Here is a 27,638-nt window from a genome sequence, read left to right on the forward strand (position 1 = left end):
CAAAATTGTAAAATTACATTCTCATAGGCCTCAGTGTTTAGTGCTACTTAGCTAATGTTAGCATACTAGCATGCTAAATTAAGATGATGAACATAGTAAACATTATAGCTGCTAAACATCAGCATGTTAACATTGTCACTGTGAGCATGCTGCTCAGCCTCTTAGAGCCAGCAGAATGGCTGTAGCCTCTTAGTCTTTGTTAAAATATTGTAAAGCTATATACAGCTTTAGGATAGTATATGCAGGGTGTCATGAAACCATGCAAATCTGTCAGTTGCACTGATTAGCTATTTTTATTAGATGCTAAAAAAGAAAAAACATTTTATATGTTATAAAGTATCATATTATCAAAGTCCCTGTCTCAGATTATGTGCAGTGTCATAAATACCCAAAATTAATTTAAGGCAAATTATATTTCAAAGCAAAGACATGAAAATATGGAAAGTCCACTGCCCCAATTTTCCACCATGACAATGGAAATTATAAAGAACCCAGCAATTGGAACAAACTGATGAACATGCACATGCACACTGGACAGCACTGCTAGAAAGAAAGCTGGAAAAGTAAGTAGCTGGATGACAAGCAGCCGCAGGCTATGACCCTCAACCACATGCTGTGTACACTGGTCAGCTGATCTGCAGAAAAATCCCAGGGGTAATTTTTAAAGATGCTATGATTTTCTAGGAAATTAATTGGTTTGTTTTAAAGCTTAGAGTAGGGCTCCTTAGCTGAGCAGCTTGAGATTGCTTTGTAAATCAAACTGATGTCGTCCCAGCTAAAATGTGAACAACTGTGCATTCAGCATTGAACTCCAAATAAGTAGCATGACACAGAAGGAAATCACAAAATCCATCAAGAAATACCAGATGAGACTGTGTACATGGGTATTTATGCAAAACACCCAGACTCCAAGACAGATGTTGATCTCTTGACTGTCATACAGCTGGTAAAACATGTTTCTTACTCAGTCTGCCTGCAATAAATGCACAATGTTGCTGCTTATTTCAAATATGTGCATCTATAACAGGCACCAGAATGGGTCCTAATGGGTCACAGTGAAGGACAATCGAGTGGTTGTATAATCTGAGCTACCAGCTGTGAATAAATTTAACATGTTCAGAGTTTTGAGAAAGCAAGATACAGTACTTACTGATAGTTATAGCAAATAAGTATGAAGGATATTCCGTTCACCTGGCACACTTGCATGTACATTAAATTAGAAATAACTGTGTGTTCTATTTGTGAGATCAAAATTTGAACTCTGATGTATGTATTGAAATAATTATGCAATTTGTAAAGTGATCATTGCAAAAAAAGAAAAAAAATCTCAGTATTTGACATTTTCCTGTAAATGTCGAATTTTTGTGGATGTGCAGACGATATCTAACACTAAATACTTTGCAGTATGCTGTGAACAATAATTTAACATATCATGAAAAAAGTTGTTTTCTGGCTTTTACATGGACCACCAAAACAACATATTGTTTAAAGTATAACATGGTTATATTTTCTTACTTGGAAAAGTGACACATTAAATCTATGGAATTTTATTATGAATGTAAGCATAATGTTTTGTAAAAAAAATAATAATAATAAAATAAAAATAGACCATTCAGATACAAGTTCTTGTGTGTATTAAGGCCATGCACTTATGTTAACTTTTCTGATTGGTTAAGATTCATTTTTCAGAATGTTTTATTTCATAAATGTCAAATTTGACAAGTTTTACAAAATGTCCTATATTTTTTCTTGCTCTTTTTATCTTAAAGTTTATCAAAGCTATATCACAAGAGGAAAAATATTAAATCGTGAGAATCATTCTGGCAATAAAATGGATATTTGATCTCGTAAATTGTAGCTGTTTATGTATGAACTTCTTATATGACATCACATTACCTCTTTGTGTCAACATATCATGTAAGGTATGGATTTTGTGTGAATGTAAAATATTGTTAATGTATCAAATCTTGTCTTAAGATATAAGCAAGTATTGTGTCATACTCTGTATGTTACAGTGTTTTAATGAGCAGATTTATGTGCACTTTGTTGACGGATTGTCTTAATTGTTATATGTTTGATTTGGATTGTAGATGTCTTCTGTTCTGTGCCTTTGTAGTATTAAAAATTGCACTCTCATGCCTTGTCTGACAGTAACTTTAGACTTTTAGAGAAATGGGAAACCCATTTTACAAAGTCCTCCCCTTTGACAAAAATGTAGCTAATTCTAGACGTATTTTTAAATTTAAATGACTTATCAGTGATCTAAGTACCAATAAGTATTTATGCATTATCTTTCACTCCCCCCTTTTCTTGACAAAGGTTCTCTAACTTCAATTAATAGTTGTTGTACCATCCTGCAGTGTGACATTACCGGTAATTTTAATGTCTAGATTGAGAATATCCTGCACTGTTTTATTTCTGTAATTGTAACTGTACACATAGAGGTAACTGCATCAGTTCTACACGAATGTAAGTGGTGTCTAGATGCATGTGGTCCAATAAAAACAAAGAAATCAAAAATGAGCCGGCTGTTTGTTTTTCTCTTTTGAAATGTGACTTTTGAAATTCAAGCACTGTATGACAAATCTTAGAAAAATAACATCGACAGCTAACATCAAGTACGGAGAGGACAGAAGAAACAAGAAGATCAGATCTAGGTAGGAATGCTTGTTTGGGTATGCAGCATAACAGGGTGAAATTCTGAATTCATTACACACCCAACCATCTCAGACTAGGACAGGACAGGAAGAGTCAGGATGTAGTGGTGTGATGGCCTTGTTGCTGCACTCATTAGTAACAGAGCACAGCACACTGCCTGCAGAGTGGGCTTGTACACCTGTAGGATCAGGATGTGGATGTGTGGAAATTTAAGGTGCCATTCCTGACACTATTCACAAAAAGAATCCAAACAAACTTCAGATTGCTTAAGTTGCCTTTAACCACTTAACGCATGCTGTTCCGTCTACGGTACGGGACGGATGTTAGGAGGTAGCCACGAGTTCTTCTGAATGTTTTAAACACCAACCCTTAAACATATATATTCATGCCGTACATCGTTGGAAAGCTTAGATTGTCCTGATTCATTCAAGACCACTCACGACTTATATGGTTGCTCACAGCCGTAACCGTATTAGCGATTAGCTCGGCTAGCCCCTGAGCTAAGTAAGAAAAGCTATAATACCTACATACCTTCAAAGTCTTCCCTTTATCCACAACGATCATCTTATGACTCAGGACTTTCTGTACAGCTCGCCAAATATCCGTTCTTGTGAAATATGAAATCCGTTTCCATAAAACCGGAATACTTTCCTCAATATGTCCATGTATTTAGTCCAACACGTAACGTAATAACACAAATAACAAACCATATACGGTCCGTGTACGTCATTTCCTGACCTGCACGTCCATCTCAGAGTACACGTGACTAGATGTTTACGACCGTGAGCCTCTTCTGCTTCTGACGACACCACACACAAGCCAATCGGTGTTTAGGATTAGGCAGTACATGTCTCCAAAGCCAATGAGGACATGTGACCATAGACTGTATATAAGAAGCATGTGACCGACAACAATGACGACATGGCTTTGATTGACTGCTGTTCCAGCCTATGGAAATATTCGGTGAAATGAAGTTGATAACCTTTTAGCCAATAGTTAGAGGTTTCCAACGGTGTATGACACTAAACTATTAAGTTTGGCTGTCCATAAACAAACTCCAAGCATAGCGTAGAGTTGAACCATATATCATTACGCACTCGGCATTTTGGTACACGGTTGGTTCTTCTTCGACTTGACATATGACTTATACCAAAATAAACAGATAGATAGATAGATAAATATGACCAAACAAAAAAATATGGTTATATGTAATAGTAATAACAATAATAATAATAATAATATGGCGTCAGCTTTCATTAGAGATCAAGATTTTGATTGTAGGCAAAGGGGTTGTGAAGTTATAGGTGTTTGATTGTGGTTATACAGCTTTGGTAACCAAGTGTCCATTTGGAGTCTCCAAAAAGGACCTGAGGAAAACGCATGGACATACCTGTTGAAAAATAACTCTGAAAAATTCATCTTTTGGTCTTTTGACTCCAAATTTGAGAGAGGTCCCTGAATGTCTGTACACATGTCATTGTAAAGGCAAACCTATGGGCGAGTAAACAACCCCATCATTGTAACCTCTGCCACTCTTTGTCAGTAAGTCACAGAATCACACAGACACTTTTACAAGAATCCTGGGAGTGTTTCCTTTCAAATGATACCAGACACATCTCTGAGTCTCAAACTATGTGGGATCTGTGCTGCTCACAACTTGGGCATGTCGTTTAGGCTAACAACATAAAAAACAGGGGCATGTGTTAAGTGGTTAGAGGCATGAGGACTATTGATATTCTACTAATTGACTTCTTTAAATGCTACAGAGGACAGATGAGTGTTTGTGTCACATAGCAAAGGTTAAGTTTGAGGCTAAAGAGGATGCACTTGGGAAGAGTGGCATTTTTATAGCATCACTTTTATTATGAATGAAGTTCCCTCATGGGGGTGTCTTGTAAACAAATAAGTTATTTTTATAATCAGTGTTTCTCACCAAATCACATTGGTGTATCCTTGAAGTCTAATAAATGTTCAGTGTATTTCCTTCCCTGTATATTGTTCATTTACAACGCAGATTTAATATTTTTAATTATTAATTATATTTCTGCTGTAAACACTGCATTAACTATAAAACAGATGTGGAAACAGATCAAATACATACATTTTAAGACTTGTAACATACAGTATGTAAATCAAGGCATATCCCTGATGAGGAAGAATAACCTAATTCAGGATTTCCGAAGGCCAACAAAAATGATTTGTCAAAAATCTAAGAGATCTGTGTGAGGCATACTGATAAAAATGTACTGACAAACGTTCAGATTCAGAATACTTTTATTATAAAATTTCATCCAGATCATTACATTGCCATCTTTACTATTTAGGAAGTAAAATGGTGTTTTCCAGTGACTGGCTGAGTTATACATATAATTATGATCATGAGATCAGTGATTCCCCAGTGACACAGCACAAGCTTAAAATAAAAGATTTTCCATTTTAATAAACAGCTGTTCTACACATGGCCTGTACTGTGGAGTATACAACATATATTGACTATTCCCATTCTGAAACCTTATTTCAAGCTGTCAAATCCAGTTACTTCAAATGTGAATATGTCATTACAGGAACCATCTCTTCTGCATCATCCCTCCTTCTATTACTGTCACAAATCCACTTAACAGTGATTTGAAAAGCAAATTGAATATCTTTCAACTCCATTCTGTGTTCACTTTGACTTTCCATCCGTCGGCAGGAGGAGGTAAAAGTGAGGGTGGAAGGTCAGGAAAGGAGAGGAGCTGCTGAGGTATGTCACTTTCTATTTGGCTTTCTTCACAGTCTTCCTTATTTTTTAGATCTCTGTGGAGATAAATAATTGAAGAGTTGAATTCTAAATTGACATGAACAACCATTAGCCATGCTAATCATGTATGACTATATGTTGAAACAAAAATGAACATTCATACCCTTTGCTACTGAGGGCAGTCCGCTTCTTTTCCCTTCTAGAGAGCCAGTCTTCTATACTTCGCCCTGGCATAAATCTGTCCTGAGAGTCTTCTCTGTGTTGCCTTTCATCTGAAAGAATGAGAAGAAAAAGAGAAGAAATGAAAACTCTTCTCAACACAGTTATTATCTGGATAAAATGTACTTTTATTTGTGTGCCATGAATTTCTTTGTGCTCACTGTTTGTATTTTTGTTTGAAACCCACCATGTACAAAGTTGTGTCTGCACTGTGGTGAACACCTGGTGTTCAATGTATTATTCCATGCAAGGTGCAAGGTGTATAAAATATGTGGCATATTGCTTTGGGGATCTGTAATGTATTCAGTTTATAGGTTTGTAACTATATGGTAGAGAGAACCACCCTTTTGCTTACCTTCCACCTGTCTTTTTAGGTCTGACAGATCCTCCTCGGACATGTGAGAAAACCTGCAGTTAGGGCCAAAATCACAAATCCCTAAAGCAGACAAAAAACAGAAATGAAGATCATCGCACATAATTATTTTTCAAATATGATTTTCTATTTATTGACTAAATGTAAAATTCAACAGTGCCACTACCTTTTAGCAGAAACTTCCTGCAGGGTTTCTTTGCTTGCTCATCATATAGAATAGCTGCATAGTCTGCAAAAAACAAGGTTGAAGACTTCCTTAGCATATTAAATGATACATTGTAGTGTAGCACTGTGTAGTTCAAAATAACAACTTTACACTAAAGCATTATATGTCATTAGAAATACAACATTTAATTCAATTTAAACTGCAACCAAATCTCAGTGGCCTCAAGAGCAACTACAAGTCTCACCTCTAAAATGGTCAAACCAGGCCTTTTTTGCTCTGTGATGCTGAACACCATTCAGATGTTTCTTCCTGTTGTGCATGTTGTCTTGAAAGGACCTGTCACAATAGTCACAGTAGTACCTCTTCCCCATGGCTCAGGTCTTATGGCTTTAAATCAGCAAGATGTCACCTATTAAACCTCTGAAAGACAGTAAACAGAAATCATTTTAGATAACGTTTGTGTCAATGCTTTGTGGTGAGTGAGCTGTGTTGACTGATATCATTTCTGTTTGGTGGTATCCAGGATTACACTGAGTGACTGTTGCCATGCGATGTATCATTATACTCAAGGTGTCTGATTCATTGAGAATAACGCCAAACTCTTCCCTTTCCTAACAAAGGGGAATCTCCAGAGTTTCTTCAGAGATTGTGGAAAAATAAGGCTGTAACAGATTTATTATATTATCAAACTGGAGTCCTACATCCCTATCAAAAACAACCAGGAGCCTTTATGACATAAATATCTCAATATAAAAAATATTTGCTTAACAACATGTGCATTTTGCCAGCAAAGAGGCTGGTAGCCCTTAAGTGGAAATGTAGAAATAAACCACCCATAGTTAAGTGGATTAAGGAGATGGTGTCTTGTATGGCATTAGAAAATAAATACATATGTACTGTGAAACAATTTTGAAGTTTCTTAAAAGGGAAGAAACAGGCGTTATGTTGGCAGATATATGAGATATTATACTTTTAGTTAGAGAAGCATGTGTGTATGCATGTAAGTACATTATTTTGTCTTTGTGTATTTTTTTAAGTTTTTTGGTTTGTTTGTTTGTTTCTTTTCTTGTCTACTGTAACCTATGTTAGTTGATTAACTTCTAATATGAATTGTTAATGTGCTATGAATTTCTACAATCTGTTACCAGTAGTTTGTTTTTGTTTTTGCCTGGAGGAGTCTGAGGGAAGGTTGGTGTGGGTGGTGTTAAGGGGATAATGTGATTTATGTTTAAAGAATAATTTAAAAATATATTCTCCAAAAAAAAAGAGAGGGGGTGAGAGAGAGAGAGAGAGAGAGAGAGAGAGAGAGAGAGAGAGAGAGAGAGAGAGAGAGAGAGAGATGGGAACAGGTATTATGCTGACATCTACTGGTATAATAACATAGGCACCTCGTTTAAGACAACATTCATTTGGAAAAACGCCTGGTTGTACTCTGACGATACAATCAGCTGAAGTCTGGAAATATAAAGCTGTTTATAACAATAGTGAAAGTTTGATATTCGTACAAACACATTTCTGGTTTACCGAGCGTTTCAAACATTAACATCCTGATAAATTTGTCCATAGCGTTTCTATCAAAACATTATGTCACAACACGACGTTTGATTGATCTTGTTACTAAATTACATACAAACGGTCAGGAGTACAAACCATTGGCGAAAGTGTTTTTTCCTCTGTGATGTCTGCTGTGTTACTGCTACTTTGATAAAGACAAAAACAACAAACAATTCAAGAGTAGTCCCACTATTGATGCTATCCGGTGTCCTGGTTTAACCAGTGACCGTGTTAACTGGTGACTTCTTCCAGGCAAATGCTTCCGTGGTTGTCGTGGTCGTGGTGACGGTAGCTATCGAAATTGGGGGAAAACATACAATAGCAATGAAAACATTTACATTATTAAACAGAATAATTAGTTAAATATAAACCTTTTTCCGATTGAAAATAATAACTGTACTGTAGGCTATATAATTCCAAGATGGGCCACTGCTGCACTGCCAATTTATAAATTACGGTTTGTTTCTTAGATTACAAGATACGTTACGAGAGGTGAATGAGTCTTGCTGAGCACACATTAATTTATGACGTCTAATTTAATATTAGCACGCATTTAAAAAGTTTTAAGCTACATTTGACCATAGACATAATAATTATTATGTCTGTAAATTATGACATAATAATTATTATGTCTATGCATTTGACGGCTTTTTGGGGGGCACCTATGTGAAAGTCACCAGTTAATACGGTCACCAGATAAACCGTAACATCGGAGCTCCGAGCGGAAGAGGAAAGGGACGTGTTTCCGCTCCTGCGCACTACCACCGCCATCATGTCGCTCACCAAGTCGGTCTATAACCTGCTCTTCAGGAGAACCTCGACTTTCGCTATAACCATCATGGTTGGCGCGGTCGTCTTTGAACGGATATTTGACCAAGGTGGTGACGCGGTTTTTGAGCAAATGAATCGCGGGGTAAGTGTGACCGTTGGTGTTTTAAATGGTCTTTTTATTCTGACCTTGTTAGCTTGTGTTGCTAACGTCAGCTAAGCTAACTTGCCCGCTAGTCCCTACGTCCTTTTGACTGAAGTCAGCTCTGTGTTGATTTAAGCACTGATAAGAAATGTCTAACTGCTTAAATGTGTGTTTGGCTGTAGAAACTCTGGAAACACATCAAACACAACTACGAGAATAAAGAGGAGGAATAGGACGCGGCCCGGGGTTATCTAAGGCCGAAGTGCAACTGTTGTCACACGTCCATGATCCATCCCTCCTGGACACCTTACATTGAATCAAGCAGCAGTCAACATAAGGACTATGTGCTCAAAGTCATGCCCAGGCTACCAGAGATCCCATGGAAGCTGAAAGACTTCCCAGACCACTCTGAAGATGGAGCAATGGTTCCTGTCACCTCGTCCCAGCCCCCCCTTGTGTTGTTATCTGCCATGCCTTCATTCACCTCACAGATTGTAAATGCTTAAATTAAAACATGTGTTAATGTCTGACACATCTCGTAATGTTTTGATTCGTAATTCCTCCTATGACACTCAAATGCAACATTGTGTTGTGAACATAATGAATAACTTTGTAGAGGAACATGCAGCGGTGTCTACAGTGATTAATCAAGTAGTTGCAATTTGCAAACTATTAAATTAACCGCTATTTTCTTGATCAATTAATCGTTTTGAGTCTTTTGTCAAGAAAATATATTTTCTGGTTTCTTCACTCTATAATAATGTGTTTGGGTTGGGGTCAATTGGTCAGGACAAACTAAGACATTTGAGGGTGTCACCTTGGGCTCTGGGAAAACATTGACATTTTTTTCACCATTTATGACTTTTTAGAGACCAAACAACTAATTGATTAATCAAGAAAATAATCAACAGACTAATCAGTAATTAAATTAATCGTTATTGCAGCCCTTCTATTATGTACTTTGAAAATGTAGCCATCACTACAGCTCAGTGTTAACACGTTAGGGATGGGCTGAGCAGATATATTCAGTTCAGAGTGGACAGATAACAGCAGTAGCAGTATCAGTAGTATTTCTATTAAGAAAATGCACAAGACTTATAATCTTCAGTCACTTAAATGAAAAGGCACATTAATTGAGGACTACTTCAGTCATGAAAAGCATTTGATGCTTTGCTAAAGCAGCATTAATTATTGTCCTGTGCAACTAAAGATAATTGTGATGTGCAAGTGTAAAATAGAAAGTTACTATTTTTTATAGCACTTTTGCTTGTTAGACAGTTCAACATGGGAAGATAGAAAATGTGGTCGAAAGGGACAGATCACAAGTAACAAAGGAACCAGGAGAGATTTGAAACTAAGATTTCACATTAACGTGTAAGAAGCAATGCCAGGTGGTTTTTGTTGCCATATTTATACAACATTTCAATACAAATATTACTTTACATAGCATGATTCAAAACAAGCTGACAAAGAGCATCACATACAAAAGATTAAGAACTTCCCAGCTGGCAGATTTTAGAGATATACTCTAAAATACAGTTGTACCCTAACTATTCTACCCTAAGATTCTTCTACAAAATGCCGTACATAAGGCCTCTGCAGTTGGCTACCTAACCACGAGCACCAATATAACAGCGTGTTTTATTCCAACAATGATTTGTCTTCACAATACAGAGAAAGATCAACTTCATTCTAGCTCAACACATGTTGGATATTCCACAAATACCATAATGAAAAAAGATCTAAATAGTTTAACATAAAAACTGAAACTACTGTTGGCATAAAAATGATAAAGGCTTGATTCAGATTGACCTGTTTGGCCTGGCCTACATGTAGGCTACTTACTGATCCAATATGGTCCTTATGTGTCTATATATCTGTAACTGGCAGGTAAGGTATGGCCAAAAGTCTTCATTAATCACTGAATCAGCAAATAGCATAATCTGCAAACAGTAGGTTGCTGTGTACAATTACAAAGAACAATGAGTGATGATCTTTGTGAAATATCATGAATTACCAAAGATAGGTTGTTTAAAGTAGTAGTCTGAAGTGAAGTCTGAATATACACACAAGAAATACATTAGATGTGTTTGCATTCCATTTGAAACTAGTATTACTTGTAGTGATGATGACGTCATACGGGCCCTGTAACTGCATGTTAGGCCTCTAGGTGGGCCACTAACACTGCATGCCCCAGTGACAGAGCTCTTCACAGTTATCAGTGTATTTACAGCAATCACTGACAACTCAGTGGGAGATGTCACATCCTGGTTTTATTCCTCAACAAAAAACATGAAAAGTATGTTATCTGCCCTGATGAAAAAATGAAACATTTGTTCTAGGCTCAGACAATCAAGTAAGTGTCACACCATTGGTGAAACACTGGATATGTAAAACATACCAGCAAAGAGAGAGATAGTTTTAGAGTTTTACTAGTTTAGGTTCAACAACAGAGAATTACTGTCTACACTATGCATTTTTTAAAAGGATGTAAATACACAGTTTTAGCTTTTTTCCCCCTTTAGTACACAGTGTTGAATGATACAACACAGGATCAGGAGCATTTAAGGGCCAACAGATAAGGAGTGGAGGTATCTGAGATAAATGAGACCCAACTGTAGGCCAACCTTATTTATGAGTGGTACATTTTTTCTGAATGTAAAGAAAATATGTAGCCACAGGGGAATTCATGTTTTTTGTTGTGCAGATATCATGTAATCATGTTTATAGCTCAGTTATGTATTGTCTTTTTTATGATGAGCTTTTTAATGAGCATCCTTCCAGGTGACACATCAAAAATAACATTTTCAAGTCAGGAAGTCAGTAAAAGCATCTTTTAACCAACCCCATAGTCTAGTAAGCCACAGGCTTACGCCCAGGTCTGCTAAGTATTCTATTTCAGGTGTGAGCATTTTTTCACAGATTGTCCTGAATTTGGGATCAATATCCCTCTTCATGTTGTACCCCAGGATGGAGGACTCTCCCACTGGCTGCCAAGGCAGGAAACGTCTGTCCTGAATCTTTCGGGCTTCAACCGCATGTCCTCCCTCGATACAGATGGCCCTCATTTCAGCATTCCTTCTCCTCAGTTCATTTACTTCCTGTTTCATTCTTTCTTTACCATACGCTTCAACTCTGGCCCAGAAGGTAGCATTAAAGTACTGATAGAGTCTCCAGTCAGCTCCATTCCACTGTAAAGCTTTGGCTCTCAACTCAGGGGTCAGTCGAGATATTGATGAGGTCTTGCGAGCATTAAGCTGAAAATACAGGATATCTTCCATTGTCCAACAGAGTATATCCTTGAGCAGGATGAGAGACTCCTCAAAATATTCTGCTATGAGAACCAGATGAAAACGTTTGGATAAGTTATGAATAAACCTCATCAAACGGGGATCGTCTGCCTCAAGGTTGTTATCAAAACCAAAGTCAAAAAAGAGCAGATTTTTAAGATAGAATGAGTTGAAAGCCTCTGGACTGTAGAAGGAATGAGGATTTTTTAGAAACTCTGCCAGCTTGTTCTCGCCATTGATCCTCCACGTGAGAGGAACTGCTCTGTGGTAGTAATGGAAGGAAGACTCAAAGAGATCCACCGGGTCACGTAAAATGGTGACGTAGACAGCATCTGGAGGTAGAAGCTTGGCTACTTCTTCATGGTCAAAGCGCATGTGGTTGCACACAATGTTGAAACACTTGCCAGGCTTGTAATCCTTCACCTGGGAGCACAGGAAAGGAGATGGGTAGAAGAAGTCGTTGCGCCCATCAGGGAAGGCAAACTTAAGATTGTGCTTTTCTCCAAACCTGAAGAGGATGTTGAGTATTGTGCTACTGGCTGTTTTATGGGTCTTCATGAACATGATGTTCCCTTTGGGGGAGCACTCTTCAGAGAGTGACTTTTTCTTCAATAATCTTGCCATGTTGAGAGGACATGTGTCTTTTTGGGAGCCACTGCAAAGAAATGATATGGATGAATATCAGACAAATAGCCTCATCTCAGTGAAATAATGCTTGAGATACTTACCTCATCTTCATTTGAGTTGGGTTTGTCAAGCAGTACAGTACCAGCGTAACAGTGGTCAATAAAACCCAGAGAATCAGCCTTCGTACTGCAGGCTTGCACTTACTTCCTTTGATGCCAGGCATGATTAAAAACCTGAAAGTAAAATCAGAGAGCACACATGCATAGAGGGAAACATTAGAGGCAAACAAAGCTTTGCACACTTTTTTTCTCCTATGCTGTCAGAGCCAGTGAGAAGCTACGCGAAGCACATAAACAGTTGTAACACCCTGCAGCAATAATTATCCCGTTATCTCATTTCATCCCCCCTGCGGTGTTGTTATGAAAAACAAGGCCTCAATGTAGCCTAGTATTTATTACTGCTAAAAATAAGAGGTTCAAAGAGAATCCATAGGTTGACTGACTACAGAATAAGAAAAGGGCTGTGAAGATAGAGAGAAAGAAAGATGAGGAGATAAACAGATAAGGAAAAACATGTGCTGAATCATTCATTCTGTCAAATATAACACAGAGCCCCCATGTTGACACTTGAAACATGTTTATGGTTCTTTTTTTCCGATAACCAGTAGGAATGTTGGTAGGACAGCACAGTGCTGACTTTGGGGGATAACTGATAACTTTCTTGATTTTAAAGTGGGGAAAACAATCTAAAGTAGAGTTTACCTTTGACATTGAAAAGATTAAATAACATAAAATTAAAGAAGGTTATGTGATGAGGAAAGGTGTGTCACTTTCTAGTATCTGACAGTGATAATCATCTATTTAGTCTCTCTCATTTCATGGGAAGTATGTACAGTATGGATGTCTCATAGAGTAGTTCAATGAAATAAATGAAAGCCCACACACACAAGATATGCTATAGCCTGAAATTAAACCATTATCCTGAAAAACGGTGATCAAAACAGCCAGAGCAAACTTTTCAACAGTAGATCAACACAGGAAAACAAATGAAGGAGGAATGAGTGTAAGCAAGTAAAATACAAGTAAAGGAATGAATTTACTTGCAGAGGACAGCATTAGCTAGGGTGTGACAGAAAGAAAGAAAGAAAGAAGTCAGAGGTACATTTTTCCTCCCACATTGACTGAATTGGACATACATCTCCATAGCTGTTTCAAAAGATCCTATAATGACAAATCATCTTAAATAAATAATCTTCTGTAGGCAATAAATTGGTTATTTTCTATCTTTTAAAACATAAAAATGTTATGGCAACCAAAATACTACTTTTAAAGTAAGTATTAGTTATTATAGTTATTAGTTATATAATTATTATTAGTGTATTGAAAAAATACATATATTTCACCATATCTAATAAAATGAACTAGTCTTTTTTTCTTTCTTTCTTTCTTTCTTTCTTTTTTAGAACAACCACTCCTGTGAATGACCCATTTCAGACAGATTTACCTGTTTGCCAGATTTTTCAGTTGATCCTGTCCACAAAAGCGGTGCTGTTACTCGTTTGTCTCTTCAAGCAACTTTGAAAGACTTGAAAACGTGAGAGCACCTCTCTTTAAATGACTGACATTTAGTGGGGGCTGCCGCTGAACGCATGTAAACACAATAACATCTCGCATTCTCAAACAGCGTTTACGCAGACTATCCATCACTTCACACGCGCTCAGACTGCCTTCCTACACTTCAGTTCTTACTGTAGCCTCTAGGGGCGCTCTAGTCCATTTGAGCTCTTCTGAGACACAGACACACAACAAACAACCCTCTTCAAACCAATTAACCTGTCGTGCGAAATCTTGCTGGTAGGCTGGACTGTGAAGGCAACTGAGACTATACCAGTAAATCATGGATAAAGCTTAAAGCACAGCAAACTAGGTATTAATAATACAACAAATAAATAGTATGGGCAATCCTATACGCAATAATGTTTAAGCTTGGTAAAGTTTAGCTTGTAAAAACATCTCAATCATAATATTTCCCAAAAATCTACAAATTTTACAATAGCCTATAGTTTCTATATTATCAGTGCATATTAAAATTTCTGCTTCTATTAAGAATTTATAACAAATCTCTATCATTGTTCGGCTATAGTATGCAGTATATAATTCGTAATGGTTTGTTATGCTGTAGGATAAAGAGTATATATGCAACAATATAGTATAGAACTGAGTATTTATAGTTTATTGTCTAGAGAATGGCCTATTATAGATCCAGGATGAAGCTGACAAAAGGGCGAGACTGAGAGAAAAAAGTGGAATTTCAAATCCGTCTGCTACTTCAGCACCACAGACAGCACTATAGATTTATCAATACACAGCCCAGTCAGGCTACTAATATTTCAGATTCTAACTTGCACAAACCTCAGTCATATAAAGGCAAACTAGACTAACATATTCAACTGAACAACCCCTCTGCCCCTACACTCTCTCTGCTACTAGGGCACAGAGAGGCGGGGGTTACAACAAGGGGGATGCATTTTGGTTATTATTCTATACATACTGTAGGCCAGACATTAATTAAGATGCAACTGATTCTAGATTGAAAGAAAAAGTTTGAGGACAGAGCGAGCAGGATAGAGAAACAAATAGAAGGAGCCCAAGTGTCAGATGATGGCAATATGAACAAATTCAAAGCAGGAAAACTAGTCAGGAATTTACACCTGTATCTAGTTTAACTACTGTAAATATACTAATCTTTCAATACAGCTACTGACACCACTCGATTCATGTAATGTTTTCTTTAGCTGTTAGAAGGCTGTTGACCTCAGTAACTGTTGTAATTCATCGGTCACCTGATTCATCTATTTAAACTGGGCCATTCAAGTCAAACTGTTTTATTGAATCAGCTTTATGATCAAATTAATTTCATAATAATCAATATTTATAATTCAAAATAATAATAAAAATGTATTTAATATTATAAGTCAGTTTTGTTATATTCCAAACATTGATCTATATTAAGGATTGTAGATTTGCCCTTTAAGATAGAGACTGATTGGGCCATATATCCTTCCACAAGGATTTGCAACCACTATGGAGTGGCAGAGTTATGGTGAGGTTTACGTTTACGGTTTACCCAAGCTTTTTTTCCCTTCCTGCAGCTGTTTTATTAATAAAATACCTTAACAGAGAACTTTTATTTGCCCACATTTAAGTATCTCTCAGAAAACCCAGATCTAAGTATGTAAGTACCTTTAATATTGTTCTTAAAAATGTGTCATAAGAACACTGGTCTCCAAAGAGTCAACAACAGCATGGAAAGTGTTTAATTAAGTTTACAATGTGCATTCATTGAGTTCAGTGTGATAAAGTGTGATTATGATCTGCTTCTTGTTGCTATGTTCATGGCTGAATGGTTGCATGCCTGTCATCATTTAAATACCATTAAGTAATATGATTTAACATTGAACCGGCTCCCAGTAAACTCGCTGTATAATAAGTATAAAGTTGTTACATTGTGTTAATATAAAGGGATGCCAACAAATATAGACAGTCAGGTTATTGTGTGTAAAATATACTATATTATAAAATAAAATGGAATTAAATATGATTTTACTGATCCCATTGTTAAAGTGTAACAGTGAAGTCAAATCACAAACCAAAGAGATAATTAAAGTGGGGTATAGGTAATGGTATAGATAATGAAATAGTATAAAATTAAGCTGAAGAAGCTAAATTAAAGTCTGGGATCCAATTTTTAGCTGTACTATATATTTAATGTATTATGATGTATTATGTAGTGTAGTGCCATAGTAACACAGGCTGTCCATTAGCACAAGAAATGTTATGTGCTGTACATGTACCCCAAAAAGGTTTTATAATTAGGATATTAATATCTGTATAAAACAAGCTGTACAGATAGATAACATTTGGAGGGTCTTGTCCTATGTTCCACATCAGTACACATCTGGTCTCAACACAGCTGACTGTTTTTCTGTAATCTCCAGAGACCTGGACGCAAATGCTGCCTCAGCTGCTGTTGACTTTGGCAGATGCTAAATCATCTGATTCAGTGGGTCACATCAATTTGGCAACTGGCTTCAGTGTGGCAATGACCGTAGTTCAGTGTGGCAATGGTTGTAGTTGTTGATGTCACTGGCATCAAAATACGTCAGCAGAGAAAATCAGATATGACACAATGAGATAAGGGTTGCATCTGTATGGTGTTGGGTGTTAAAGGAAGGACAATAGTTGGAGATTGGGTAACTTTAAGGATTTAAAATATAATTATGATATGTAGCCTTTGAATTTTCTAACTCTATACTGTAGCTACTTCCCCAACAAGTAAGGATCTTAACATTTGCTGCCTGGTATTGTTTAGGAAAATGTTCATTTCTAACATTCACAGCTGTAATAAGAGGCCGTAACACTGGTTTCTTCTTAAATTAACTGTATTTGTATGTTCCAAATCCATTAATTACATATTTTACAACTGTACAAAATATGGTATATACTGATACAGCAGTGATAAGGGAACAAAACAAAAGAATTAAAACATCAAAGCAACTGCAAAAAAACATATTATCACATTATACCATATCATGTTAAAAGACATATGAACACCAAGATTCATTCAAGAAAACATACAAAAATAAACTCAAATGCAAAATACTGCAATGCAAACCTAACTTAATTAAGTTCAGTCTTATCTCCAATAGTGGCCTGCATATTTTAACTTAACGTGACAGATTTAACATTTTAGTACTTTCACAAGTTTTACAAGTTTAAGTTTTCCACTCCCAGTCCTTAAAACATTTTGAATTTACATATTTTTTTATGACTTTCATTCAAACAATCTTTCAGAAGACTACATTGAGCAACAGTATTACAAATGCTACGGGCAGCATTAAAACCAGAGATACCAGCACAACTAGTCTTTTTGAACTCTTCTCAACAATAACAAATTCAACACCACAGGTTTCCTCCTTCCACAGCAGCTTATGCAACAGAGCAGGTGTTCTTCAGAGTAACTCAGTACAGTTTCCCTTAAACATTCACATAACTGCACGTTTTTGGAGTTCATCAGGACCATTTGGCACATGTCAACTGAAATCCACATCAGGACACAGTTTTGAGTATCTGCACTTTGTCTTAAGGACATCAATGTGCAAGGATTACCAGAGATCAAAAAGCGCATCATCCGGTTTCTAATGCTGCATTTACTGTGCATGCTTTAGTCAACAACAGATAAAAACCTAAAACCAGGAAACATAATTTACAATCCCCATGGAGGAGTGTGCATTAACAAAAACAAAAAGGTGTACAATAGATGACTGTCTCCAGTTAATCTCATGGAAACAACCAAAAGGCACTTCTGAGTGTCCACTTTTATATACAAGTAAGCCACCTTTGGGCAACCATACATTCAAAAACAACCGTTTCTTATCCTCCATCCTATACATGAGAAATCATGGGTGTTTAGAGGTATAAATGTTTGGTAAAGTTATTTAAAAAGGATCATTTTTCGTTACATTTTTTGCAGTGTTGAATTTGATGATTACTCTGTCAGTTTTTTCAGTTAAATAACCCAGTGGTGATCTAAAAACTGTGTTAATGGAGCACCATATGAATCTCCACAGTGATTGATTTAGTGGTGTTTTAAACCCCTCCTTGTTAAATTACAAGCAAAAGACATCTCCAATATTACTATAATACACTTACAACACCTTGTAATTTACAACTATTACCATAATACACTTGCAATGTTTCTCCCCTACTGTGCAAACTAACAACCAAAGGAAGGATATGAATCTTCCTCTACAAGGAGCAGTTAGTGGTACAGATAAGTTAGTGGAATGCTTAAAGATATACTGCAGTTAGTATGTTGTTGTCTTGTGATTCAGTAGACAGGCTTGTAGAACATCTGGCCACCCAGCACTCTGCGTTTCAGCTCCTTCCACAGCAGGCTGCGCTCTCTCTGGGATCCCTTCATGAAGCCGCGGTTCTCTTGAGCGCGGCGAGAAAGATAGGGAATGACCTCGTTGACCGGCCCATATGGAACGTACTTGTAGACGGGGAAACCTGCTTGACCTTTTTACAACACAGAGCAAAGGAGACATGTTTACTCCAAATGTTTAAAGTCCACTATCTCTACCATGTGTGTATTCCAGCTCATCACTTTCTACATGAGCAGCATTGAAATATGGATGCAGCAGAGAAACTATTTTCTAATAAGACACACAGTTTTTATTTGAAGTCATTAAACTGATCATTTTACCTCATAAATATAACAAGAAAGATAAAATCATTATGCTACAATAAAGTACATTTTGTTGCAATAGACAAAATTGTCAACTTTTTTATTTAGAAATGAAATTATGGTGAATAACTGTTGTATTATGATAACACTTATATGTAAAAATGTGGTTTTGTAATTAATATTAAGTGACACGTCAAGGTCATAGCCTTATGTATTGCTGGTGGAGGAGATGTTAGAGCTGCTACAGCATTAACGTTCCCTATTCATCTGCAATAAAGCATTCTACCAGAAACAAAACACCACTATTTGAACAGCAACGTGTTTTTTAAAAATGTGGATGATGGAAGTAGTGCGTCATTTACCAATTTGCGTCACAGTGCATCACTTGCACAACACATTTAGACAGATTGTTGGAATCATCTTTATCATTTAGAGAGATAAAGAGAAAATCAAACATTTTGTCAGAGACATTTAAGGACACTGGGAACGTAGACTTGTTTGTTTGCATGGTATCTATAGAGTACACAGACTATTTCTAAGGTCAGTGGCTGAGTTGGAAAATTGACATGTGTAGGGAGTACATTTCACTGGCCACATGACTATGTGATGTAAGGTGATTACATAAGTTTCTGTTTACTTTTAGCATCCAAGCTGCATACAACATACCTAGTGGGAAGCTGATCTGGTCACACATTCCCAGCAGCTGTCCAAAGTAAACTTTATTTTCAGTGGGGGAAAGGTCCATCTCATTCATCCTGAAAAATTACAAAAATAAATCACACATGTTAAAGGGCTGTTACATAATGAGAGCTGGAGTGTAGCATTCCTACATTGATGTGGTAACTTCATATCCCAAATCCCATAACTGAATGTGTACAAAGAGTATGTTTACTTAGAGCAATATCCTAGGCATTAGTTTAAACCAATTCATCCTTTATGAATGAGGGCTTTAAGGCTTTCATGTATGTTCAAATAAAATCTGCCCCTAAGTAAATGCCAAATGTTTCATGCAGGCCTGAGACAAAACATACTTTTGTAGGGTGAATTTCACTGTGTCCTCATTGTGAGTTGCAACCATGATATTAGCTTTCCTGTTGTATTCGATCTCTTCCAGCATATACTCCAAACACCTGGATGAAAAACAACGAAGTAGAGAGTTAGAATTTGGAAATGTTCTATCTGAACCACAGAGAGCCTTGATAATAATTCAAGACTTACTTATGATACATCCTGTTAGTGGCCTCATAGTCTGGGTTTATTGGGTCTTCATAGCCAATCTCCTGGGCCCTGGCTCTCTCTTGGTACATGTAGGCTCCACGAACCAGCTTGGCACCAAAGTACCAGTTCTCCCTCCGTGACAGCTCAACATCCAGAGTTACATTGTCATACGCGTCCTAAAAGCATTAAAAGATAAAAACCAGAAAAGAATAGGACAGGTTAGCATATTTCTAAAATAAAACTGTCTATGAGAACGGAAACAAAACTTAAATGTAAAATGTAAAAAAACAAATGCAGTAGACAGAAGCACGCAATTGTACTCTAACGGCTTTTCTTTCCATATGATTTCTTAGAGTAACAATTGTATAATATGGGAACTGTGGTCTCACCTTGAGGTAACACTGATAGGTGTTGAAAATGATTGGCTTCTCTCTGTTGAATCTCCTCTGCATTTCCAGGGTTAGTCGACTAATAGCTGGTTGGAAGTACGTCTGCTCTGCATCCACCATCAGCCTTACCCCGTTCTGCATGGCATGCTGGAGCACACAAACCATTTACATTGTTCACTGAGCACAAGACTCAAGATTTCTTTGACAAAAAAATAACACTGTTATTGTATTACTGTATTTAGTCTCATAGTTATTTAATATATGTACTTTTATTTGTTTTGATATAAGTATAAAAGTAGTTACCTTGGCCAGAACATCCACTCGCTGCAGCATTCGCTTCATCTGTCTCTCCTCCTCTGCTGTAAACTTGTTCAACAAAGGTTCCAGCTGACCTGTCTGCAAACACAAACACACACAACATCACTTCATTTGGTATTTGCATCTTTAAACCCACAAATTCTATCAGCATGTGTCAGACAGAGTGGGGGCGAGAGTAGCTTGGCTGGCTCTGCCATTTTTGTCTTGTGTCACATTTCAAAACTGAAACACCAGGACAGAGTTTCCCAGGGCATTGGTGACATTAGCTTTTGCACTACAACTCAACTTATACGTAACCCTGAAAGTCCCAAAAGACATTATGTTCTCAGACCATAGAACAAAATATTGATTGTGGGAAGAAGATATGATACTGCACAAGCGAATCATTGTCTTGAGGGAAGAAAATCCAACTTCTTCAATATTGTGAAGAACTCGACATTCTGATGGGGAGACATAAATTGTTGCCAAATCTTTCTATTTTACTATTTGTTGTTTATGTCACTATCTATTTATTACTGCGTTAACTGTAAAATTACATTACCTGTAAAATTTACAAATGTATCTTTGTGAGGGGATTAGAAATAAAATATGCACTACACCTAAAATGGGTTTCTGTTATCAAATGCTGCATCACTAAATTAGGCTTTCCCTGCTTAACAGAACAGTTCACAGTGAGAAGGTTTACAAGACAAACACTCACCTCAAGGTTTGGCACCATAAGCAGATTGGATATCTTTGTTGTATCGTTTATTAAACTGTTCCAGTCCAGCAGATCTATCGTTCTGGAATAAGATGTGAGAGAATATGTATCAGCATGTGTGAAATTACAGTAACATTTAAATGGTGTTGTGAACAAAGAAAAATGAAGCACAGGTTTTTTGATACTCTTCTGTCTATAACACGCTATTTTTTTCACAAATCTAACAGCCGTTTGAGAGGGTTAGATCAGAGATTTTATTTAGTTGATATATAAAATTTATTATTGTTAAATTTCTGTTGTTGTTGCTGTTGAGCTAAAGAGTGACTCTCTTACCCTGATAAACCCAGTTTCTCTCCAGTAAACCAATTCTCAATATCATCCTTGGCGCCAACACCCATCTTAGTCAAACTTTCCTACAAAGAAATATTTCAATGATTATTGACGATAAAGAATATATGTTGCATGTACACACTGAATATTAGTGGGGTGAAATACCACCAGCAGGTGTTATATTACTTGTTATAAAAGAAGTTGAGGACATGGCACTAATATTCATGATGGGTTAAACACAACTAAAAAAAAGCTAATAAAGAGCATCTTAGCAATAACTTTTGAAGACACCAGTTATAAATGAGCATGCACGAGCCTGCATGTGAGCCTGCATCACAAGTCTACAAGACAAACCTGAAGTTGTTCCAGTTCCAGTTTTTGTTCCAAAACCATCATGTCAGATTTTCCTTGTTGTGCTGCGAGGAAGTTGAAGAACTGTCTCCACTTTACCAAGACTTCTGAAAACTGGAGCTGTTGGGACACAGAGCAACCCATTAATAACTATGTTACAATAATGCTTTTGAAACATATTGTGATGCGGTTAGTTTTTCAGTTCAGTCAGTCAGAATCTACCAGATGACACAGGAAATGTGGCTCTCCCCACACCTGCCATAGTTTCCCTCTTTCCCTCAATATTGAAGGCATGAAGTTAAACTTACAAGGAAATGTGGGCGTCCCAGAGCGGTCATTTTGATGGCAGAAAATCCATCAGCAGAGGCTCCACCTGAAATGCAAAATTGACAACACATTTGATGATACCTGTTGTTGTTTAATTTATTTGCTTAAATCAATGTTTTTATTTACAGAAGCAGCACATTGCCCGAAGTAAACAAATTGGAGACCTTATCTCATGATAATGACTGATAACAACCTTACATTTATCTCATAATAATATGTGACAGTGAGTCTATTATGAGATATGGAAGTTTTTTGTCTTTGATGACTGCAATGCACTTTTTGCAATTTATTTCTATTACTAACTGCCCTTTATTTACAATGTATTTAGTGTTGGTATAGCCCTTATAATACTAATATAACTAACTCACAGATATCTTTCTTAGTTACTTCTTCTGAAACCTACCGGAGGCTGTAATGCAGTTTAAGAAAGTCTCCATTTGGTTGTCACATTTGGCCTCGTCTGCATAGAAGTACGTGCGAGCGCTGATGACACCTCCACGCCGGTCCCCAAACTGACGATGGGCCTTGTACTTCCTCTCACGATGAGCAGCATCTGGTGTGAAACAAAGACATCATGAACTGCTTGACGTGGCTAAACAGTTTTCACAGACTTAAAGCTAAACCATATTTACATGTTCTATGTATCAAAAGTAGTTTTTGGCCAACCAGAAAATACTGACACTAAGTTGTTATTGATACATTTACATTATCACAATTCTTCACCGGATAAGAAAAATGTAGACCAGAGAAGAGGCTGTTAGGTGAGTGATGTACTTGACCCTGTAACATGAACCAAGCTTCTGCTCAGAGTACTCGTTGGCTGGACATTTCAAGTCACGCTAGATCCAGATATAACCAGTACTATCCAGGCTAAACCACCTGGCCACATGATTGGACATACCAACCCAGACACGCGTATTGCATTCAGGTCAAACTGAGGATACTGACTGTTAGTATCAGTAGTTCAGTCTCATCACTGCCAGCCTTGTCCGCAGACAGATATATCAGTCCCTGAGGCAGTGAAGCATGCAGTAGCTGATGATGCACATAAATGGGAAATCAAACAACTACACTACATTAAATACCTTCTAAGAATTAAATTCAACCAATATACACACCTGGGCTTTCCTTCTCTGCTTCGGAAACACACGAACTGAAAAAGAAGGAGAGTTTGACATTGGGTTAGAAGAGCAAACATGGAACACAAAAGTTAAATCTGCAAGTGGCTGCTAGTAGATTGACTTCACACAACAGCCAAAGAACAATGGTCAAAGACTCAATTGAGTGGTGATAAAATTTGAACATTCACTAGCCATTTGGGCTGTGGACAATTTTACATCCTGAACAAACAGTGATTGCAACAACAATTTTATCTTCTACTATCTATGCTCTTTCACCATAGCCTACTGGTGGTTTAATAGCTTCTTCTGTCACTTGTACTGTTGCAAATTCATTAAAAAAGACACAACTACAGACACAAGACAGATTTTTGTACTGCAACCTAAAGAGAATAGATTTAAAAAAAAAACAGAAATTACAGGAAATAAGTCTTACATGCTGAGGTAGGATAAATGATTTTATTAGCTTATTGCATTTTGCATTTTTTCCCTTTACCTCCCTGAATGTTCAATGTCCTGTGTTTTTATGTTTTTATGTTGTGATGCATCACGAGTGCCATGACTATTTTCATTGTATTCTTATGCAATGATAATAAAGGCTTTGCAGTTTTGATTACAAACACAAGACAGATTTTTCCATTACAACCTAAAGAGAACAGATTTAGAAATACAAGTCTTAAATGCTGAGGTAAGACAAATGGTTTCATTTCATGAGTCATATCAACCTGTCTTGCTGTGACCTTCTTTTTTGAGGTATTGATGCCCTCCTTTTCTAGACATGTTGTGACATGATAGAACTGTCAGGTATGTACAGTATTGTCCTTTCCATTCAGTTAACACAGTTTCCTTTCTGTGACTTTAAAACAGTCTCGATACCGATAAGTGAAATCCTAATCAAATGTTTGGATTTAGTCCAGCACACGCATGTTCGTGCTTAGTGAGATAATCCTACGTTAAAAAACAATATTATTGCATTCTCAGTACATTACGTAACTCTTCCTTGTGGGTGCTGTGTGCCCCATTTAAGGACCCAGCACTCTCTTGCTCTAAAAGGCTCGCCCTTCTCATGCAGCACATCCCCCAGCTAAATAACCAGCTCAGCCAATCAGAAGAGAGGGGTCTGTCCTAGCCGACCAATAGAAGACTGTACTGTTTTGCTACTGGAGATGCAGTGAAACACTTGGGGTTGTGATTACAGCGAGTTCGTGTGGAGGAAACACTCTCTAGATGACTCACATTTATAGATAAGCAGCATAAAAGAAGCAGGGCAATAAACAAATATTGAAGTATAAGTCAGGTGATGTTTGGACAATGTGTGCTGTAAAGTATTCAGAGGACAATTTGCAGAGGACCAACATATAATGCAGACATGGATGAAAGACAAAATCCTGCGTTTACTAAAAGATTATTAGAATAAAATTTAAAGTTGAATAAAGTTTAAATACCAGATTTTTTTAAATCTGTATTTCAAATATCAGTGCTCTGATTTTTGACCAGTGAAATGACACTGCTTACTCTTGCTTGTGTTGTACTGTAGTCAAGGTGTATTATGTGTTTATGTACCCAGTGACCTTTAAAGAACAGTTTCCATAACAATTTTGGTTTACATGCAATAGTACAAAGTAAGCCAAGCATATATACTTCAATATTTCACAAAACAACTCACTGTAATAAAAGTGTTGTAGGACTTCATTTAGGATACTTACATCGTATTAATTACAGTGAAAAATAATACTGTCAATTTCAGAAATCTATTTATGGCAACACTTTTTTTATTCCTGTAATTGCTCTTTCCAATATGCAGCTTCCATTACAGCCAGCCATGAATGGTTGTAATAGGAGCTGGTTGTAATTAGAGAGCCCTACCAATAGCCTTTTCCAGTTCCTTCCGGTTTGAGGTTTTTTGTGATCGAGGACAGCTATACCACTTTAAAAAAGCATATGCAATACTGAGCTTTACAAACATACCTCACCCTACACACTGTTTGAATTTAGTAACTTACATAATGCATGGGCCTCCTCATGTTGTGCACACATGGCATATATTAAAAGTGAAATACTGATTAACTGTGCTTAGTTTAAAGCCTCAGTAAAACATTTCATAGGGTTATGTAACCAATGTGCAACCCTTCTTTTGTCAACTGAAAATAAGTCTGTCAACACTGGTTAATATCCCTAGTCATGACAATTCAGATAGGACCTGCGTCACAACCCAGGAGAGATGGAGAGATGCATTACATTGAACTCCCAGGCTGGAGATGGGCAGAGCGGACAACACATAACATTCAGTGGACAGCTATGTTACTGTAGCCTACATACTTTGCAATCTTTCCTCAACTCCTGCCAAGGCAGATGTAAACTGTACTTACTCCATCTCCTTCTTCTCTGCCTCCTCTTGTGTCAAGTCCTCTTCAACACTGTAGTCCAAAACTGCTCCGACACCAAAGGCCTGATTCTTCTGAATTAACGGTTTGATGGAGTTGTGGTCTTCCCCTGCCACAAATTGGCCATAGAAGGTCATCTTCATCAGCTTATTAAAGATCGACTGACCCAGCAACTTCTTAGTCAGGTCCATCAACTGAAAACAAAATGACAACAAGTTAAACTTCCTAGATAGATAGATAGATAGATAGATAGATAGATACTTTATTAAACCCAAAGTGAAATTAAAAATGAAAAACATTTAAATTTAAGTTACAGCAGCCAATTATAAGGTAAAAGTTTAAGGAAATAAATACAATTAAAGACTAAATTATGTACAATAACTAACTTTATACAAACTAACTCAACAAATACATATATATATATATACAAACAAATACATAGAACAGGAAGAATAAAAGATATAGGACTAGGCCTATATATTACTTTCTTACCCATTCACTTAATTATGTCATTATAAAGTTGTTACACATTAATTCAAGTGCTTTCAAGTAGACAATGTAGGCTATTATTATTTCCTTGTAACAGATGCAACTTTTGAGCCTAATGAACTCACTTCTTTGTTCTTCTCAACGAGGAAGTCAAACGTGCACAACTTGAAGACCAGCAAGCTTCGGAGCAGCTCAATGTTATCTTTGCTCCTGTAGGCTTCCTTGGTGTTGTCGAAGTCGATGTGGATTTTACTCAGCGGTGTGTCGGTGACATTTTTGGTCTGGCTGATGAGTTCCACGGGCACAGCTTCAACCACGGTGCAGCCATCTATCTGCTGCTCTTTCTCCTCTTGACTCTTGGTGGATGCCACTGTTGACCGATATCTTCCAGGTGAAATTCGGATGTTCTTGACATTGCCGGAGTTTGCCCTAGCCAGAGCTGCTACAAACTTAGTGTAGGACATTTTTAAAAACTTTTTTAATAGACGCAGAAGAACAGGTTTTTCCTTCCTCACCGTGCTGAACCGTTGCTATGATGTTGCTGAACAAGCGCGCGCTGGGAAGTTACTTTTGATGCCGGCGGGGGGAGGAGTGGCGCTGGTTACGTCACGCTGTCTGCCATCACGCGCGCTCACCTCAAGTAGTGGCTGCTGCTAGAGCCATGTGCCTGAAAACATTTGGGGGGTGGGGGGGTCATCTCATACCATCAGCCATTGGACTGTACAACACAGCTCCCAGTACCTCTCACTCCCACTAAAAAAAGGCTGATGTTGTCCTTACCATGTAAATCCCAGGAACATTGCACACGTGTATAAGCTCAGGGACTGTGCATATTGCACATTTGTATATTGCAGGTTTATTTACACAGAGATTGCTTACTTTATATAGCATTTTATTGTATTTTATTAATTTGATTGCTTTCCCCTTTCATACATATTTCCCCAAAATCCAGTCCGACATATTTGGTATGTTTGGAATCTTTGAGATTGCCTCTTGAATTTAAGATAGTTTAAGATAGTAGTCATCTGGATTTGAACAAAGTTTGTACCAACTTGCCAGTCTACCCGTGCACATTGGTATGCCATTATCTTGTTAATCCTTAGGGTCTTTCTTTTATTTTCTCTCTTCTATAGGAGCTCCAGACCTTTTCAATACTATCAAATGCAACCACACCACAGCTTTATATGGAAATGACTATTACATCTTTCACATGAGTAGTACATTA

The 27,638-nt window shown here is 37.2% G+C and overlaps 4 protein-coding genes across 4 annotated transcripts; 1 reads left to right on the forward strand and 3 right to left on the reverse strand.

Moving 5' to 3' along the window:
• Positions 1 to 4,920: 4,920 nt before the first annotated feature.
• zmat5 (zinc finger, matrin-type 5) lies at positions 4,921 to 7,925 on the reverse strand. The gene is made up of 6 exons (XM_053340230.1): positions 7,807 to 7,925; positions 6,401 to 6,576; positions 6,157 to 6,219; positions 5,973 to 6,053; positions 5,562 to 5,670; positions 4,921 to 5,454 (listed from the first exon to the last, which is right to left on the reverse strand). The coding sequence occupies exons 2-6, from the start codon at positions 6,525 to 6,527 to the stop codon at positions 5,307 to 5,309; spliced, it is 528 nt and encodes a 175-aa protein (XP_053196205.1). The 5' UTR covers positions 6,528 to 6,576; positions 7,807 to 7,925; the 3' UTR covers positions 4,921 to 5,306.
• A 527-nt stretch (positions 7,926 to 8,452) lies between these two features.
• On the forward strand, positions 8,453 to 9,153 carry LOC128380312 (cytochrome b-c1 complex subunit 9). The gene is made up of 2 exons (XM_053340089.1): positions 8,453 to 8,623; positions 8,806 to 9,153. The coding sequence occupies exons 1-2, from the start codon at positions 8,483 to 8,485 to the stop codon at positions 8,854 to 8,856; spliced, it is 192 nt and encodes a 63-aa protein (XP_053196064.1). The 5' UTR covers positions 8,453 to 8,482; the 3' UTR covers positions 8,857 to 9,153.
• A 2,277-nt stretch (positions 9,154 to 11,430) lies between these two features.
• gal3st1b (galactose-3-O-sulfotransferase 1b) lies at positions 11,431 to 12,763 on the reverse strand. The gene is given in 2 exon segments (XM_053339479.1): positions 11,431 to 12,607; positions 12,642 to 12,763. Coding segments are annotated over 2 exon segments (1,299 nt in total).
• A 4,219-nt stretch (positions 12,764 to 16,982) lies between these two features.
• prodha (proline dehydrogenase (oxidase) 1a) lies at positions 16,983 to 26,963 on the reverse strand. Its single transcript, XM_053339959.1, has 14 exons — positions 26,539 to 26,963; positions 25,910 to 26,118; positions 23,541 to 23,575; positions 22,826 to 22,975; positions 22,404 to 22,468; positions 22,099 to 22,215; positions 21,748 to 21,827; positions 21,415 to 21,496; positions 20,700 to 20,792; positions 20,397 to 20,543; positions 20,008 to 20,183; positions 19,821 to 19,919; positions 19,456 to 19,544; positions 16,983 to 18,620 (listed from the first exon to the last, which is right to left on the reverse strand). The coding sequence occupies exons 1-14, from the start codon at positions 26,875 to 26,877 to the stop codon at positions 18,430 to 18,432; spliced, it is 1,872 nt and encodes a 623-aa protein (XP_053195934.1). The 5' UTR covers positions 26,878 to 26,963; the 3' UTR covers positions 16,983 to 18,429.
• Between the last annotated feature and the right edge of the window lie 675 nt (positions 26,964 to 27,638).

The sequence above is a fragment of the Scomber japonicus genome, chromosome 19 (assembly GCF_027409825.1).
Source record: "Scomber japonicus isolate fScoJap1 chromosome 19, fScoJap1.pri, whole genome shotgun sequence".
In the NCBI taxonomy this organism is placed as follows: domain Eukaryota; kingdom Metazoa; phylum Chordata; class Actinopteri; order Scombriformes; family Scombridae; genus Scomber; species Scomber japonicus.